The sequence below is a fragment of the Syngnathus scovelli genome, chromosome 4 (assembly GCF_024217435.2).
Source record: "Syngnathus scovelli strain Florida chromosome 4, RoL_Ssco_1.2, whole genome shotgun sequence".
Classification (NCBI taxonomy): Eukaryota; Metazoa; Chordata; class Actinopteri; order Syngnathiformes; family Syngnathidae; genus Syngnathus; species Syngnathus scovelli.
In genome coordinates, this window is record NC_090850.1 from 21,440,932 (window position 1) to 21,457,771 (window position 16,840).

General features: G+C 41.3%; 2 protein-coding genes across 4 annotated transcripts; one reads left to right on the forward strand and one right to left on the reverse strand.

The window, feature by feature from the left end:
- Positions 1–1,064: 1,064 nt before the first annotated feature.
- LOC125966685 (solute carrier organic anion transporter family member 3A1) lies at positions 1,065–12,641 on the reverse strand. Of its 3 annotated transcripts, none has more exons than XM_049717074.2 (10): positions 12,471–12,641; positions 9,833–10,292; positions 5,147–5,245; positions 4,753–5,019; positions 4,421–4,585; positions 4,154–4,352; positions 3,930–4,065; positions 3,679–3,851; positions 3,463–3,527; positions 1,065–3,187 (listed from the first exon to the last, which is right to left on the reverse strand). In XM_049717074.2, exons 1-10 carry the CDS (start codon positions 12,639–12,641, stop codon positions 2,808–2,810), a joined length of 2,115 nt encoding a protein of 704 aa, XP_049573031.1. In that variant the 3' UTR covers positions 1,065–2,807. The 3 variants fall into 3 exon arrangements, with proteins under 3 accessions (XP_049573031.1, XP_049573032.1, XP_049573030.1); XM_049717075.2 differs by lacking the exon at positions 12,471–12,641 and adding an exon at positions 10,826–12,194; XM_049717073.2 differs by having other exon boundaries at positions 3,679–4,065.
- A 342-nt stretch (positions 12,642–12,983) lies between these two features.
- LOC125966735 (guanylyl cyclase-activating protein 2) lies at positions 12,984–16,700 on the forward strand. Its single transcript, XM_049717160.1, has 4 exons — positions 12,984–15,760; positions 15,842–15,991; positions 16,159–16,270; positions 16,349–16,700. Exons 1-4 carry the CDS (start codon positions 15,563–15,565, stop codon positions 16,474–16,476), a joined length of 588 nt encoding a protein of 195 aa, XP_049573117.1. The 5' UTR covers positions 12,984–15,562; the 3' UTR covers positions 16,477–16,700.
- Positions 16,701–16,840: the final 140 nt, after the last annotated feature.

The window sequence follows — 16,840 nt, forward strand, 5'->3', positions numbered from 1 at the left end:
TAAGTAGATTTTTTGTAGAATTAGTAACTCTTGTTATTCTATAGTGCTTGTTGATTCTGGATGTAATTCCATTCTTGACCGCTAGACGGCGACACTCAATTTACTCTGTGGTGGTGTAAATTTCAAAGTAGAAGAAGGAGAAATACGACACTCAAGTCATGCGCATGGCCTAGTTTTACAAGTTAACCTCTGTAATCCATCTTTTTACACCTACAGATAAAAAAAAATTATTTGAATTTTTTTTATTGTTTGCACTGTACTTAACAATATTTTTATCCGTTGCGCTTGCTTGGTTGCAATAAGTTATATGCATTTATATGTGTTTGTATTGGTTCAAATTAATTGCCATAAATGCTAAGGCAGTATTTCACTAGATTATTTATTCCATTTTGGTCTGGAACGTAAACGTATTACTCGATTCAGAAAAAAACTATTTTGTGCTGCTAATTGGCAACCCACAAAGTATTTTCTCCTGTAACAATAATCAAGCAAAGGGTGTCTTAATATTAAAAGCAAAAATAGTATATTTAATTTATATACAATGAACATACAATCATCGTAATCCTTTCCAAATAATATACAGGACATAAAGCTTTTTTTTTTAATAAATACAAATTTATGTAATTGAAAAAAAAAATCTAAATTATATAAAAAAGTGAATTTTTCTACTTAAATGCCCCTTTTCCCTCCTCTGTTTAATTATTATTAATTCATACAATATCATCCCCAAAGTAAACTCTGCGTGCAATTTGCTAGAAAAGAAAAAAAGGTTAACCTGTTACCAGGTCCCCACAATGCACGTTCATAAAAATAAAGCATCATTTTATCATCACAACTAGAGGATGCAATTTCTGTAGAACGAGCTGATGCAAAACTGAAATGTTGTGCAATGAACTATTATGAGGGAAAAATAAAGAATGAAAAAAGCTTGATGAAATGATGGGGGATTCAAAAATAAAATATAGCTATTGATTTGGGAATGTTGTCATGAAAAATGTCGTAATTTGAGGGATTTGAAAAATTCTTCCCAAGATATTTTGAATGAGCTGAACAGTTTAAAGTCCATTTTTTTTCCCTTATATTTTAATTTGGGGGAACTATCAAGAAATTATTAGTTCTATAAACTCTTATTTCTTTGCTGAAAGCCAATTTTTACATTAGCAAAATATTTTTGGTTGAATTCCCCAACCTAAAATTTTAATTGAAGTTTCTCATCTACCAATATCTAATGAATTTTGTGAATGGTTTTAAATGTATTAAAAATTGTTGAATATGAAGAAATCTTCATTAGTACTTGCACGATAAAAAAGGCATTGCTGTTCTAAAGGTTACTTTTTCGCATCACAAGGCAAAAAACATTTAAAGTGCTAAAAGAAAAACAGCTTCTACTTTTTTTTTTAGCCGGTGTTGTCACGGCAACGACAACATGGTCGTCAAGGACGTTCCAGGCACGCTAAAGTCGGTTTGCTCTTATGTATCCGCCGAGTTTTTCGGCGGCGTGGATGCAAACAGAAAAGAGCACGTCCACTTGATGAAAGTTCTACCTAGCAACAGTGAGGACATCCTATTTCCTCTAGAGTACGGACACCCAACAAGTTGCTTAATATGTCGCAGAAAGGCTACATACAAGCTGGAGGAGGTTTGTGGTGTTGGTCCATGATGATGCGTCACTTTGGCACTTTGTATGCACACACTCACACACACACGCACACACACGGCGGATATGGTACGTCCCGGTTTTGGATAGTTTTGGGATATATATATTTTTTTATGAGGATGATATTGTGTTGTGGCACACAGGCGGTGCTGATTGCTACACTGATGACAACACGCTACATTGAAGGTGTTGTGGAACACAGTAGAGCCTCGAAAGTCCAATTTGACAGGACACCAATTTAGAAGAATTTTAATTTTCCTTTGTGGTCTTTAAAACTTCCTTTGAGGAAGTGACATTATATTAAAAACAGTATGACACCAGTCATTAAAGTTACTACAATTTCTTAATATACTTGCAAAATGTAAAAATGTAAATGTTCATTTAAACAATCAGCAGTTTGACTAATTCTATGGAAATCCAAAATGGACTTAAGAGGTTCCACTGCGAGTGTGATGGCCTTCTCCCTGGTACAAAATGTCATGTGTTCATTTTCATGAATCTCTTTCTTATGAATAAACCACGAATAAAATCCATTTGCGTCGAAACTAAATGTGCAAATTTCCTATTCAAGTGTCACAACTTGTCACTTAATTGCTAGCTGAGTCGCTACAAATGATAAATTAGACTAATCTAATCAATGTCATCAATAGCTGATCGATTTTATGACTAATATAAAATTGTCTAATTAAAACATTTTCACATTAATACGCAAGTTATAATAGCATCTTATTTAAATTATGTCTAATGGTGAATTCTAAACCTATTTATGTTTAGATGAATATGAAGGATGTCCAATTAAAAAACAGGAATCTCCAAATTGTATGAAAATGAAATTTCGTTTTAAACCATTTTGTCTTGAGTTTTTTTGTCGCTAAAGCAAATTGTTGGATTTTTTTTTTTTCTCCAGACAAACCCAAAAAAGTTTTTTTCGGCAGCTAAAAATGTAGCGCTACATGCATTTAGTTGGACAGTGGCGATATTACGCTTGACATAAATGCTGTTAAGTTTGCAAAATAAGACAGAATTAATTTCAAGTATGTCCATCCTTCAGTAAAAAATGAAAATGAGTTTAGTGCAACCTTTGTGTGCGGCGAAGAGGAAGATGAGGCTCTTGATGAGGAGAATCCCGCCGGTCGCGTAACCGTGGCGACTACAAGACCGATTCCATGTTGTCGGACGGCTCCGGGTCCTCCAGGTTGAAGACGAACTTGGTCCGGCTGGCGGCGTCCGAGTGGACCGACTCCTTGCCCAGGCGGTCCAGAGTCACGTTGGAGGAGAAGAGCTCGGTGGGCGTCAGGTAGCCCTCGCTGCTCTTGATGTACTTCCTGTAGTTGCGCCTCAAGCACTGCCAGGTGGTGGCGTAGAGGACGAAGGCTGACGACTTGAGCACGATGGCGATGCTGACGTAGAGGTGGCGGTAGGCCACGTTATCGTACAGCATGCAGGCGCCCTTCTCGCCGCACACCGAGCTCCAGAACAGGCAGGTCGAGTCGATGCCCATGCCGAAGATCAGCGGTGGCGGGATGAAACCTGGAGTGGCAAAAGTTACAGTATTATTATTAGCACTCGGTCCGTCCTAGCTAGTAAGCTAGCTAGCAAGCTAGTTATCTAGCTAGCTAAATAGAACCATGAGTGCCCCTAACCTTTACATCCCTTATAAGATATAAAAATGACAGAATTGTTTTAAAATGTCAATAAATTGTATTTTAAAGTTGTTCCAACTTTTAGTGTTTTAGCTCCCAAAAAATACAAATTGTGTTTGGAGGGTCTTTGATCCCTTAAAAGTTGTGACATGTGTTGCTGACCGATAAGTCTCAGGAGTAGGAAGAGGACCCCCAGGGCGTAGGACTTCAGGTCTGGACTCACCGTCCTAAAGAAGCCAGAAGGATCAATATAATAGTACAGAACAGTCGAGATCCAAAAAAAGTCTCTTTACAAATTGGTGGACGCAAGCTGCTGCTTTCGACCGGCATTACTGTGTACCAGTCCACACTTTGGACATTCGAGTTCCCCATCCTGACCTGATGAGGATGATGACGGAGGGCGTCTGAGCCATGGCTCCGATCATACTGCACAGGCAGATGACGCACAGGAAGGTGAGGAAGGCCTGCTGGCAACCCGGACTCGGACACTTGCCCGGCAAAGCCACCGCCTCCTCGACGTTGCTCGATATGCACGAGCAACCTGTCAGGTTCTGACAAAGAGTCAGCGGGACCGTCAAGGATTTGTTTTGTGCAGCGTCCGGGTCATTCACCTGCGTGTGCTCACTCACCGGTTTGGTGCAGCCGGCGAAGCAGGCGGAGAGGTAGGTGACGGCGTTGGAGCCGCACACGGGGCTCACCGAGGACGTGTAACAGTTGCAACTGCTGACGCAAGGAGAATCGGGTCGCTGCCAGTGCCGTAGCGTCCTGCAAAACATGTCACGGCGATCGAGTTGTAGTGCAGAACGTCACGACGCATCCATTGTGACGAAAACGGGCTTATGACCTGACTTACTCGTTACCGTAGGCAACCGTCACCCCAGCGACGGGGCCGGTGTCGCAGCCCAGGAAAAGGAAAGAGACGTAGCAGGCCGTGGACACCAGGTTGACGCCCATGGCCATACGTACGGCGCCCAAGGCCGATAGGTTCAGCTTCTTCACCAGCAACCCGCCCAAGAAGATACCCAGGCAGGCGCACGGTATGGCCGTCATGCCTGAAACCAAACCATCGTCAGCTAGCGACAATGGCTAAGAGCAGGTGAGAGGCTAAAGCCCCGCCTACCAAGTAGCTGATTGGCCGAAGAGGTGGTGAGGTTGAACTGCTGCTCCAGGTATTTTCCCAGGAAAGCGGCAAAACCGGCGACCACGGCAATCTCCATGCAGGCCGCCAGTGTGATGCAGCTGAACACGGGATTGGAGAGAAGGTGCCTGGTCACTCGGGGGATCACTGCAATAGAAACAATTCAAAATGGAGGATATTAGTAGTTGCTCCCTGCAAAGTTAAAGTAGGATCACAGTAAATATTCAGCCCACTAATTTTAGTGTGGTTCAGAAGTTTGTCTCATATATTGCTAACGTAGCATATTTTCGTAATATTTCACGTATGTACTGCACCTCTAAGATGCTGGCATACTGAGAGTCCGCTGTTCAAGTCGAAGCCGTGGATGCCCCCCCGCACTTTGTCCTGGTAGTCCAGGCTGAGAGGGGAAGGCAGCATGGCCTGCTCGCTCTCCCCGCCGCTATCCAGGCCCTGCTCATCCAGGGCCTGAGGAAAGCCAAACATGAAGAGGGCCGACACGAAGAGTAAGGCACCGCACAGGAGGAAGCCCCCCCACCAGGCCCCGATCCAGCGAGGGTCTTCTGGGGTGATGTCCAGTTCACCTGCAAGGGACAAGAGGACTGTGTCAATTTATTATAGTGGACAGAAAATATCGTTCATCCTCTGGAGCACTACTGTGCCATATTGGTGCTCAGTAACGATAAATAAATACAAAAAAGACAAACTCACTGGTGTCAATGAAGGCGGCATCAACGTAGACTTTGGTACAGACGGAACCTAAGATGAAGCCACACGCAGGCCCAAACACTAAAGTGGAAAATAAAATACCTGCAAGACAACATGAATGCAAATCAGAGTGCATTCACTTCATTGTACAGCAGATGGCGCTACTCAACCATGGCTGGGTTTTTATTTGTGACGCAAAATGGAGCCCGTTTTAAAATCCACTCAGTGGTCACGTAGCAATTTACAGTATTCTGGATTAGCTGTTGAACTAGTCATGTTGAATTATTTACATTAAAATGTTAATGTAACACATTTACATCACATTTAAAATATGTCACCATAATTTATATTCTATACACAGATGTAGCGTATTTATCTTCATTATCATACACCTCTAATGTCACATGATTTGTTTGCTTTTACTGAATAATTGATGTATTCTGTATAACCTTTTTGACCTTTGTCATGTCTCCTGGTGAGATAGATGTATTTGAACTGTGTGTAAGGTGGAGTCAATTATTTATTCATAAGCCTGCACCACTATAAATAATCAAACAGGAAGTTGTCTAAAGTTTCAAGTTGTCTGACCACGGTTGGCCCACGAAAGTGATTGCTCAAACACCAAGTAGACAATTATATAAATTATTTATTTTCATATTTTCAGTGTAATATTTATATTTAAAACATTAAAATTAACTAACCATTATTTCACCATTGTATTATTTACAATTAATGAACTAACCATAAATTTAATAAATTAATAGATAAAACAAATATTTGGATGATTAAATATTTTCAGCGAGCAACATTGGGAAAAAGCATTGCAATATATTTTTGGGAGACTCACTGAAATGCAATAAGGTGATTGACATTAATTTCAAGAGTATGATTATTAATATTTGGACTGATCTCAGTGTGGCACAAGAACATAATACAATGCGTGGTCAACAATCTAGACCACAAATTGTATTAGACTCTATATTATTCCTTCTCATAAACCTCCAACGTCAAATGTACCCAATTAAGGCCCCCATTCAACATATTAAATGTCTGTTCGAATTCAGTCGCACAGCATTATAAAACCTGGAATGAGCACTCCGAGACCAACGTAAATCTCTTATTGATGTTGCAGCAACATCCGCAGATGTGAGAGGCAATCAGTGGAATATGACACCGGAAGAATCAACGCTGGCCTTTATGAGGACATTGGAAAACACATTAGAAGGAAGCAGCACCACAAATCAACATTGTGCTATTACGCCAAATAACAAATACAATCACCTCAACGGTAAATCATAATTTTAGCTGTACTATGTACTATAGTTCTGCTTCAAAGTCATTTCAAAACATTAAAGAAGCATAAAAAGTGATGTTAAAACGGTTTGGGTCAGTGCCCCACCACATCCAGTATGGATTTTACTGAATACGTAATACACATTTACAGTTTTTGGGTGAGAAAATCCCAATTTTGTGCGTTTTCATGTGACTTTGACTTCGAAAAGTGACTTGTAGGGAAAACAGATAAAACAACAAGGTGCACTTAATGTTTAAACAACGGTTGTTCTTTGGTTAGGGTTCTGTTTGGATTTACAACAGATACGATTTCTTGATCTTGCTAGCTAATGGACAGGATTGATTTTGTTCTTATTTTATATTGGCTAATGGGGTAGTTCGGATTGAGCCTTATGAACTATGCCACTGTAAATGTGTAAATTGGCCGATGGGGCAGCTATTAGCGAGCCCCTTGAATTCTGCCTAGCAACATGGTGGTATCACTGTAACTAGGTTTAGTTTGGCTATTTATAATGAATAAAAACCAATTATCATTCTTACTCTATTATGACTTCAATGAAGCAGTTTTCCTGGCATGTATGCCTAGCTAAGTGATAGGATCCATTGTTTGCCCGCTATTTCTCCCCCCCTAAAAACATCACTTCTGCCTTCTGCTGTTGTTTCAGTGTTGGTCAGACATTTGCAGGTGGCAGCTTGACAGATTGTCCACTTGAATAAATAAGAGAGGAGGGGAAGGTCAACAAACAAAGAAGAGCCTACAGGGAGCTTGGTGATGAGAGAGATTTGAAAAGGACAAATCACAACAGGGAGGAAGATAGTTACTTCCTTTGAGAATACTTATTTTAGTAATATTCCAACATAAATGCTTGAATAGAAAATAATAATACAAAAAATATATAAACAATCTGAAATTATTGGGTGATACCAACGATCTATCAATCAACCAATCGATCGAATAATCAATCAATCAGATCAACTTTATTTACTCTGTATGTGGCACATTAGGGCGAAACACTACAGCAAAGCTAAAATTGTAAGCCGAGCTTTTGAATGGAGAGATTAGCTTTAGCTACCAGCGTAAGCTTCCGATAAGCAGCACTTACTCGATTGCACAGTGAAGCGCTTGAAGGAAGACCTGGAAAGTGTTTTAAATTGAAGATGAAAAATGAAAAAATAACTAATAATGTCACGCACATATCTATAAATTGGGGTGTGGTGTCGAAAAGAGGTGGCTATTATTTGACGAAACGGCATTATGAAGTGACGAAGGCGTCAAAGGTGCTGGCCGGTGGTCGTGTTGTGTAAGAGGGATGAGGTCACAGTAATCATTTCACAAGCCACGCTGGCAAAGGTGCACCAATGAAAAGCCGGGCTGAGTGCTGAGTCAGCGTCCGCCGCTTCCTCGCCGCAAACATTTTGTTGCAGTGGCTTGGTAAGAGCTTCTTACACGCATTACGGCCGGGAAAGGAGGAGAGGGAGAGATGCTGTGCCTTTCTTCTGCTGCTATAAACAAGTCTATTGTGGCGTAGCATCCTCTAGTGCACTGCGTTCTTCTTCATTTGAAATGCCTTGTACAACGAAACGTGTAGTAAATATGTTTGGACCAATATAAATGAATGACAACAGATGCTAAAATGAAGAAAACGGCGGTTTCATCATTTTTTTCCATTTCATGTTTAGCAACACCTGAGGTTCTCCCATGAGGACAGTTTGACTCGGTCTTTTTTGCTACTGTGACCCCATTGTGTCTAAAGATATAAAAATAAAAAATCATTTTGATTCAGTTAATACTCTGATAGGAAAATAAGCAAAAATGTTAAGCATTGTTTTCCAGAGTAAAAAAGAAAATGTTGAAATTCTGAGGATTCTGAATTATAAATTAAAATCCAAACGATTAATCGGTTATCAAAATAGCAATTGACAATCGATTTAATGGTTGATTAATCGTTGCGCCTCCAGTTGTAAAGAGTTTCCTACGTTCTGTGACCAAGTTTGCAACTTGAAAATACGATTTATGGATGTGGTTGTTTGACCATAATGAGGCTGCATAGACACGGAGTGGACTAGGAGCATTGTGGGTGACCTCACCTTGCTCGATCGCTAAGTACTAAGTAGTCGCCGGAGTGCTCCCCGTGGACTAAATCCCACTCGGAGGCCGTTATCGATCGGCCAGGCGCCCGCGGGCGGCCTTGGCTTCTCGGCACCAAGTGTTTGCACTTAATATTTCATGGTGGGCTGCCGTGTTTGCTAAACAACTCCTAACTGCTTCTGTGTCACACTGCATTATTCAGAAGGTTGGCTTACACACCAGCCGTGTCTTGGCGCTCCAAGATCCGCAAAACAATGAGCGGCCAAAGAGCCATTGTTAGGGAAAAAAGAAGAAAAAAAAAAAGAAATGGAGGAGCCGAGTGAAAATAAAGGGCTGCAGCAAAGAGCCCGGCAGAATATCATAGACAAAATTGTATGGCTTTATAATAAATAATACAAATAAATAATTCTGTCTCATTTCCTTAATTTTACAGAATTCATTTATTTAAAAAAGTATTTTTTTTTATTTTACTATTTTTTTACAATCAACAAATTATTTAAAATTCAGTAATCATAATTAATTAGTCAATATAATTTTAATTCTTATAATGATATTTTTATTTTGTTATTTAATATAGGTAAATTAATGAAATGCTTAATGACAATGTGGATAAATTATATTAATCTACCAATTTTGGGGGGGACAATTATAAATAAATGGGCCAGGTAAAAAAAAAAAAAAGTCTGCTGTAACTGCTCTGTCCATTAAACAGCAGAAGGTATAATAAACCTGCAATGTAATTTATACAACAAAATGCGTCATGGCTTCCTGCAAGCACATCAGCTTTGTGTTTGAAACAAACCTGCCCAAATCCAAATCTCATCCTTATTGTGACATTTAATTTGCGGGATGTGCCGTGCGATTTTTCCAATATGGCTCCCTCGACTCAATGACGGTCGGGGGAAACATGAATGTAGAGGACGATTTGCAACATTCTATCTGGCTTTTTATTTCATTTACTTTCCATTTGGTCTCATTGTGATTCAGTCCCTCCGAGATGAAGAGGAACATGAGCGTCCTCACTCCCTGTCTGCCTCTGCACTGTTGCCTTAGCAACTTTGGCAGACAGGATGTAGCGTGTGTCCTTTGTGGAATTAAGTGTACAAAATACCCGGCAGATCATTATCTTAGCAAAAAAAAAACTAAAAACGACAAGCACATCCATTTCCTTTGGGGTTTTAGCGTTTGATGATGCAAAACACCACAATCGAATGCAATTATCGACAAAAATGTTTTTTCAAATTTAGTTAAGCTAAGGGATACCGGCTACTTTTTTTATTATATGAACTTTGCTTATTCCGACGTACCTATATACAGAGAGGAGTCCTTCCTGTGGACGTGGTCGTCAATGTAGGACACCCCGAGAGGCTGGACGGGGGTGGCGCCGATGCCGAGCAGCACCTGAGCGCCGATCAGCAGCAGGTACATCATGTTGGTGTTGGCCCGGTCGCCGCACTTGTACGCGGAGTCGTTGTTGTCCGAGCGTGAGCTGTTGGAGCAGACGTCACGGCCGTCCTCCGCGTGCCATGAGTCGCCGGCGTCGTATTCGTACTGGTGGGTGAGGAATTCAGGGAGGGCGGACAGAAGCGCCCCAAGCGCCATGACGATGCCGCCGCAGCCGATCAGCCGCGGCCGGTGGGCCTTGGCGCCAAAGTAGCTGACAAAAAGGATGAGGGCCAAGTTCCCGATTTCAAAGCTGCTGGCGATGACGCCCACATCAGCGCTTTGCAAGTTGAAGCGCCTCTCCAGCGTGGTTAGGACGCTCACCTGGCAGGAAATTGCAGAGAGAAGATCATGAGTGAGCAGGAAGTGCAAAAGTCAGCTGCTGTTGTGATGAATGACTTGTGAGACTTGATGGCAAAAAAACTAAAGTATTGCTGTACTGCAGATTTTTAGGTATCTGTACTGAAATTGAGTATTTTTTTTCCTTGGCTTTTTCTCCCACCAATGGAAGTGGAAAATTCTGATCTGGAAATTAAGAAACCTGCCACAGTTGTATTTATTTTGACCTTTTATAATTTCAGAGTTTGAGCATTTTTACTTTTACCAAGGAAATTAGTTGAATCTCTATTTTGACTTTTGCTAGTTATTTTTTGTGCACTAACACTATACTTCTGCCACTTTGCACATCATATAAACACTGAAAAGAATAAATTGGTAAATGTTTGTGTCTGGATTGGCTATGATTCGTTTTCAATCAATCTGTGGCTCACGGCCAATTCAGTGCAGACCACATTTAAAAAATGCCGTTGTAAATAGATATTTTGAGCATTCCAACGTTATAGACGATTTTACATTACCTTTGGCACAATGGCGATCTATTTTTTCTGAAATCCGACTCATTTTGTTGGCGATTTTTCGAATCCGGAAGACGCCTTGTTCATGAACACCGCCTCCGCAGGACTTTCATACGTTCGTCAGTCGACGCGATGCGTTCAAATACCGCTCACAAAGTACGACGTCTCAAAACTTCATGGAAAGAAAACATTCAGTGCACCAAACAGCAATGACAACGAGTTCGTGGAAACATGTTGATTTTTTTGGACGCACCAAAATCGCGTTGAGTCGCTTTGTGACGTCACAATGTGAGGACCTGTTTGTTGAAAACACCACTTTGGAGTGTTTTGGTGAAAAATAAGCAATTTTACATGGCTAAAATCTACATAAAGAGTTGTTTTAGCATGATATGGCTTCTTTAACATTTATTTATTTTCTGAACAAATTAAAGAAAAAAATAACTGTCCTGTGATGACCCTCAAACATTTGGAGAAAATGCATCTACCCTTGAAAGACAGACACAAAACAGAAAGTATTTAATAAAACGATGAAATAGCTTGGTTACGAGAAGTGCACTTTTGATTTGGGCAGAGTTCAAGGACGAGTGCGGCTGCAAATTGATAATGCATTTGGAAACGACATTTAAAGATGTAAAGTGTTTCCATTTCCCAAAGTGTGCTCTCTGTGCCAAGGTCAGCATGTAAACAAACACACGCCCAACTTTATTTATTCATCTATCTATCTATTTATTTATTTAAAAATCTCATGGCACCCCACTAAGCAAAAATGCAAAAATGCCCCATAATTGTCCTCCGCCACCAAGCATTTCGGATGGAAATGTTATATGACGTAACAGTTTCCGCCGTTACATGCTACAAGCTATGGCTACACGCGCATTGTAACGTTTCCCGAGTTGTTACTATACGTTTACATCCCAACCCAAAGGTAACAAATAGTGTTGTTTTCGACGACCACTGAGCCACGATGCCAAAGCGTAGCTTAAATAGAGTCAAATGTTTATGACACCCACAAAGGAAGGGCTTCAACTCAACAACTATGACATCATTGGTAACAATAGATTACCGATTAATCGGCTGATCATTAAAAAATATGTACAAATGCATACCATACCCCCACCCTTTGCTGTACCTCAATGAGCATCACTTATCATTCATATTAATGATGTCATGTGTGACTTGGAATCTATTCCAGGTGACTTTTAGGGTGAAAGGTGTGCTACAGCCTGGACAGGGCACATTTATAAACAATCAGTCACACTTACATTTCACACTAATGAACAAAAGTCTGTCATGAATCCAATTGTTTTTGGAAACTAATGGCTGGCTTTGATCCTATGATGATTTTTTTTTTTTTTTTGGTGCAGCGTCTAGACTTTAAGAACCCCCGAGACAGGCCAGGCTGCTATGTCGCCGACATCCTGCACTACTGGGCCGGCAAGGTTGTAGACCTCGCGCAAGGCATCATTTGGAAACACAAACAACAACGTGGAGAAGCTGCGATGCGGCAGCTGCACAGGCCGCGTCTCTCCGTTTGGTGGTCGTTCTTATGACTCGATTGCGCGGCCTTGTCTGCGCGTTTGAAGGACGCGCACACAACACAAGCAATGCATGAGGATGAGGATGAGGATGCAAAAGGAAAGTCACTCACCAGATAAGCGCCCACGGTACCCTGCGCCAGCATAAGCGCGCATTCCGACACCAGGAATATCTTGATGTTGGAAAAACACGAGGTCTTCTTTTGGCTGACGTCGTCCTGCTCTGGGTCATCGTCGCCGCTGCCGGAGATGCGCTCGCTGCACATCTGATTTTTCACCTGCATCTCTGCATGTAGCTTGAGGCTCCGCGCGGCCGCAGAGGGATCGTCAGCGGGTCCGGGCGGGGATCATCCGGCGCCCCGTGGACCGCACACGCAGCACAGCGAGGCGGCGAGAGAGAGGATCGAGGACCTCTCCCCGGGCTAGAGGCGCCGATGTGGACCACTCGGCATCACGCGCGTCATTGGTTCGATGTCAGCGACGCCGTCTAATGGTCGTTTTCCTGCATCCGCAATGTTACAACATCGCCATCCGCAGGGACCGGCAGCGACTGGTCAGGCCGGGTCCGAGCTGCATCCTCTGCGTCCTCCAGGCGGCCAAAGGATGATGATGCTCCGCCCACCCGTCGACACGTGCTCAGCCCCCTCCTCCCGATCATCATCATAGTCGTCGCTAGCGTCGTCGATCACAGGATTCTTTCAATCAGTATTTACAGGTACATGCAATAATAACAGCTGGAGTGGACACTTCATTAGGTACACCTTACACAATCTAATCCAACACATTATATAGAATAGTGGGTCTGTCATCCCCGTTTTGTAAATGTTGAGAGCAATAATAAACATTTCAAACGCAGTTTTAAATTAATTAACACCTCTTAAATGGGTCGTCTCGTATCATCTGATAATATTTATAAGTGATGATGCTGATGGTCAATGCCAAACAGTTCACACAATCACAATAATTTCAAGTTCAGCGAAAGAGAATTTAAGTACTTGGCTTTTGCTCTTTAAATTAAAGGCCACTATATGGATGTTAATATTCTTGAGCCCAGTGATCACAGATATGAATAGGTATCTACGATGCACCTAGTTAAGCTACATGCCTATAGCAAAGCTATGCTAGTGGGGGCAAGGTGTCAATGCATGGCCTTGTTGTGGACGGCACGAAAACTAAAAGAAGGATGATTCTGCTGCAAATGTGTAACTGATTAGGTTTTTTTAACTCCAAATTCTGCTGTTAAAAATCAATATTCAAGAGGAAAAGACATCAATTAATTTTTCATGGAAGTTAGTTGTGCAGAAGGAATAAAAATGACAGCAGAGCGGCGCCATCGAAAACAGTCAACGCAATGCAAAAATCCTTCGTCATCATCTTGAAATATGGTGCACCCAATGCCAAGGTCAATCAACCTCCCCCTCCCAACCAAACCCCCCAGTTTTTTGGCTCACAATATTTGGACCATTCAGACGCTCCATCAGGACCAATTCAATAGCATCTGAAGCAGCACAATCCATCAGGCAAACTGTGGACTCAGCAGGGAGGCCATCCGTTTCTCTCACAGCCTCAGCGAGTGCGGCGGTGATTTAAGATCAACAATAAAGCCTGCTGACGCGGCGCAAACCATCTGAGGACATTATTTTAGGACGTGTGTTAATCACCATGCAGGTCTGCAGAAAGACGGAATTATGCGGCGAGTGCACGACAACCCAAGTACATCACAAGGGCAGTGGTGTAGATTATGCAATAGCTTTAGTGTCGAAAAGTCTTTCGTAGTTTGCCGAGACAAGAAAGTATGTTGGAACTCAAGGTTGGCCAGAAGTACTTCCTTCGTTACAAGGTTCAAAGTTCTTTTCGGCAGGGCCTTCATTGTGGATGTTCCCACTTTGAACCACTTCATAATATTGTCACAATTAAAGAAACCCACAAAATGCTATATGATAACACACAAATAGGGCAAAAAAAAAAAAGCCTGTCCAGATTTTAGGAGTTTTTGAAAACAAAATAAAGTTCGGATATTTTAGTAGGCTTTCCTGACATATTTTATTGCCCAACAGAAGCCTGAATGTTTTGTGCTAACATTGACCTCTAGCTTGTATTCATCTTTGGTAACACTGGATGTATGTAAATGTAGTATGTAGTACCTAAAACATCTCGTGTTGTAATACAGCCGTTTTACCAGTAGGTGGCGGTGTTGTTCTGTGCACGTCAGAGGTTCTTCCCTTCTCATCCATTTGAACAAGAAAATCGCAATTTCACAGCAATTTTGACAGTGAAATCATAATTAGATTCGAAAATAATGTTAGTTAATCATTTTACGTGTACTCTTGATGATACAGGTAAGAGTCGACTGACCAAATGTGTCTATAAGTATCCCCTGCCTGGCTCTGAGATTAAATTCAAACCCATGTGTGTGCTTTTAAAAACACAATGCAAGTGTTGTCCTTATTTAAGTTTGACCTACGTAGAGATCATCTCAATGCATGTCTCTTGAAGGATTTGTCTCCCCTGCCTAATGCAATCTAATTAAAAGAGATTGATATACCATTTCCAAATGAGCATGGCCTTGAGCGTATTATGCTCTTAGCTTGTTTTTCCGGTGCTGCAGTCATCTGATTAACAACAACGCACTTTACATGGCCGAGTGGTCTTCACAATAATGTGCAAGTGTCATTTCAAGACAAAGCTTTTGCTAGGTAACTGCACCAAGGTTTTCAATGTGACCTAAACTATTCATTTCAGTGTTGACGTGGACTTGGACTATTTTGCTGTCAACAGTTCAGACTTTCAATTTGTAAATCGTACAACACAAATCCCGGGCCAAATAAAATGGTGTGACGGGACAAATCTGGTCCCCAAACCTTGAGCTTGATACCTGTGCAATAGAACTTCTATGTTTTAAAAACTGTTGACCTCAGTAGTCGAACAATGTGATTATTTATGTGCCACAAGGATCCCAGGATCCCAGTGCCTTATTGTGGGTTTGGGTTAGTCCATTTTTAACTCTGGGGCGTACCCAATGGAAGAAAACCCCGACCAGGTAATCCAGTCTTAATCCCCAGACTACACTAATCACTTCTCACAAATGTAAACAGTTGAGATTCCGCAGGCTTAAACTACGCCCGAGTCAATAAGATGGCCATTTCTGGTCTGCACACTCCATGATGGAGTTGTTAAAGGTCAACGTCCTGGTGAAACACAAACCATGGGACAGGCACAGCAAACAGGGAGCTCCGAAGAAATCGACGTTAAAGCGCTTCAGGATATGTATAAAAAATTTGTCATGGAGTGCCCGAGCGGACTACTTTTTCTGCATGAATTCAAGCGTTTCTTTGGTGTGGACCCAAGCAGCGAAGCATCGGATTATGCCGAGAACATGTTTCGAGCGTTTGACACTAATGGGGTGAGATTTTTTTTCATTCATATGCTTTTTTTTTTTTTAGTTGTAAATAACTTTAAATTAATGTAACTGCTTTGCTTTCAGGACAATACAATAGATTTCCTGGAATTTGTAGCAGCCCTGAATCTTGTTTTTCGGGGAGACATGGAGCACAAACTGCGCTGGTCGTTCAAGGTGTATGACAAAGACAATAACGGATTTGTTGACAAGGATGAGCTCCGGTCAATAATTCATGTAAGTTTTTCTTTTTATTTTTAGGTCATAATGTGTCGTGGTGGCACCATTTTATGGACCTCTCAAAGATGTGCAATCTTACAAATCACATCTCTGAAAATTATTTCCTACTTTGATTTTTAAAATCCTGACTGTGTTTACATCAGGTTCTACTTTTTTCTTTCTAGAGCATTTATTGTGTCAAGAAAGGAGGTACAAAGACAGAAACAAATGAGTCCCATTTTACAGTCGACGATGCTGTGGAACGAATACTACGGGCTGTTGATAGCGACGGCGATGGTAAGTATTAAACATGAGAAAAAATCTGAGGCCTTAAAAATAGATAAGAAATATTTCTTCTTATAATTTGCTCTACAGGTTGTATTACAATGGAAGAGTTCATTAGAGGAGCACAGCAAGACCCGTGGGTGCTCAATATGTTGAAGTTGGACATAAATCCTGCACAATGGGTTTTGGAGCAGAGAAGAAAGAGCGCACACTTCTGAAAAATGCTCATTTCAAGGTTGATGAGACATCAAACCAAAGCCGTCGCCATGCAGGGACAAGTTTTAACTCAGGTCCAACTCTTGAGCCTTTCAACCATTTACATTTCATATTTATTCTTCGACAATATTGGACTCTTCATCCACACTCACCTTGTATAAAATTGATACGTTGTAATGCTTACTGTCTGCATAATTTTATCTAATAAAGTTTCCATTTTGGGAAAGGAAGGGGCTTTGGATGAGAGTGAGGATTTCTGTTAGTGTAAATATAATAAGATATACAAATATAGTGGTGACATATCCCTAAAGTCATCAGGGAAGAGCATTATTGGGAGCTTTGGTTTTTACCACAGCCCTTGAAGGC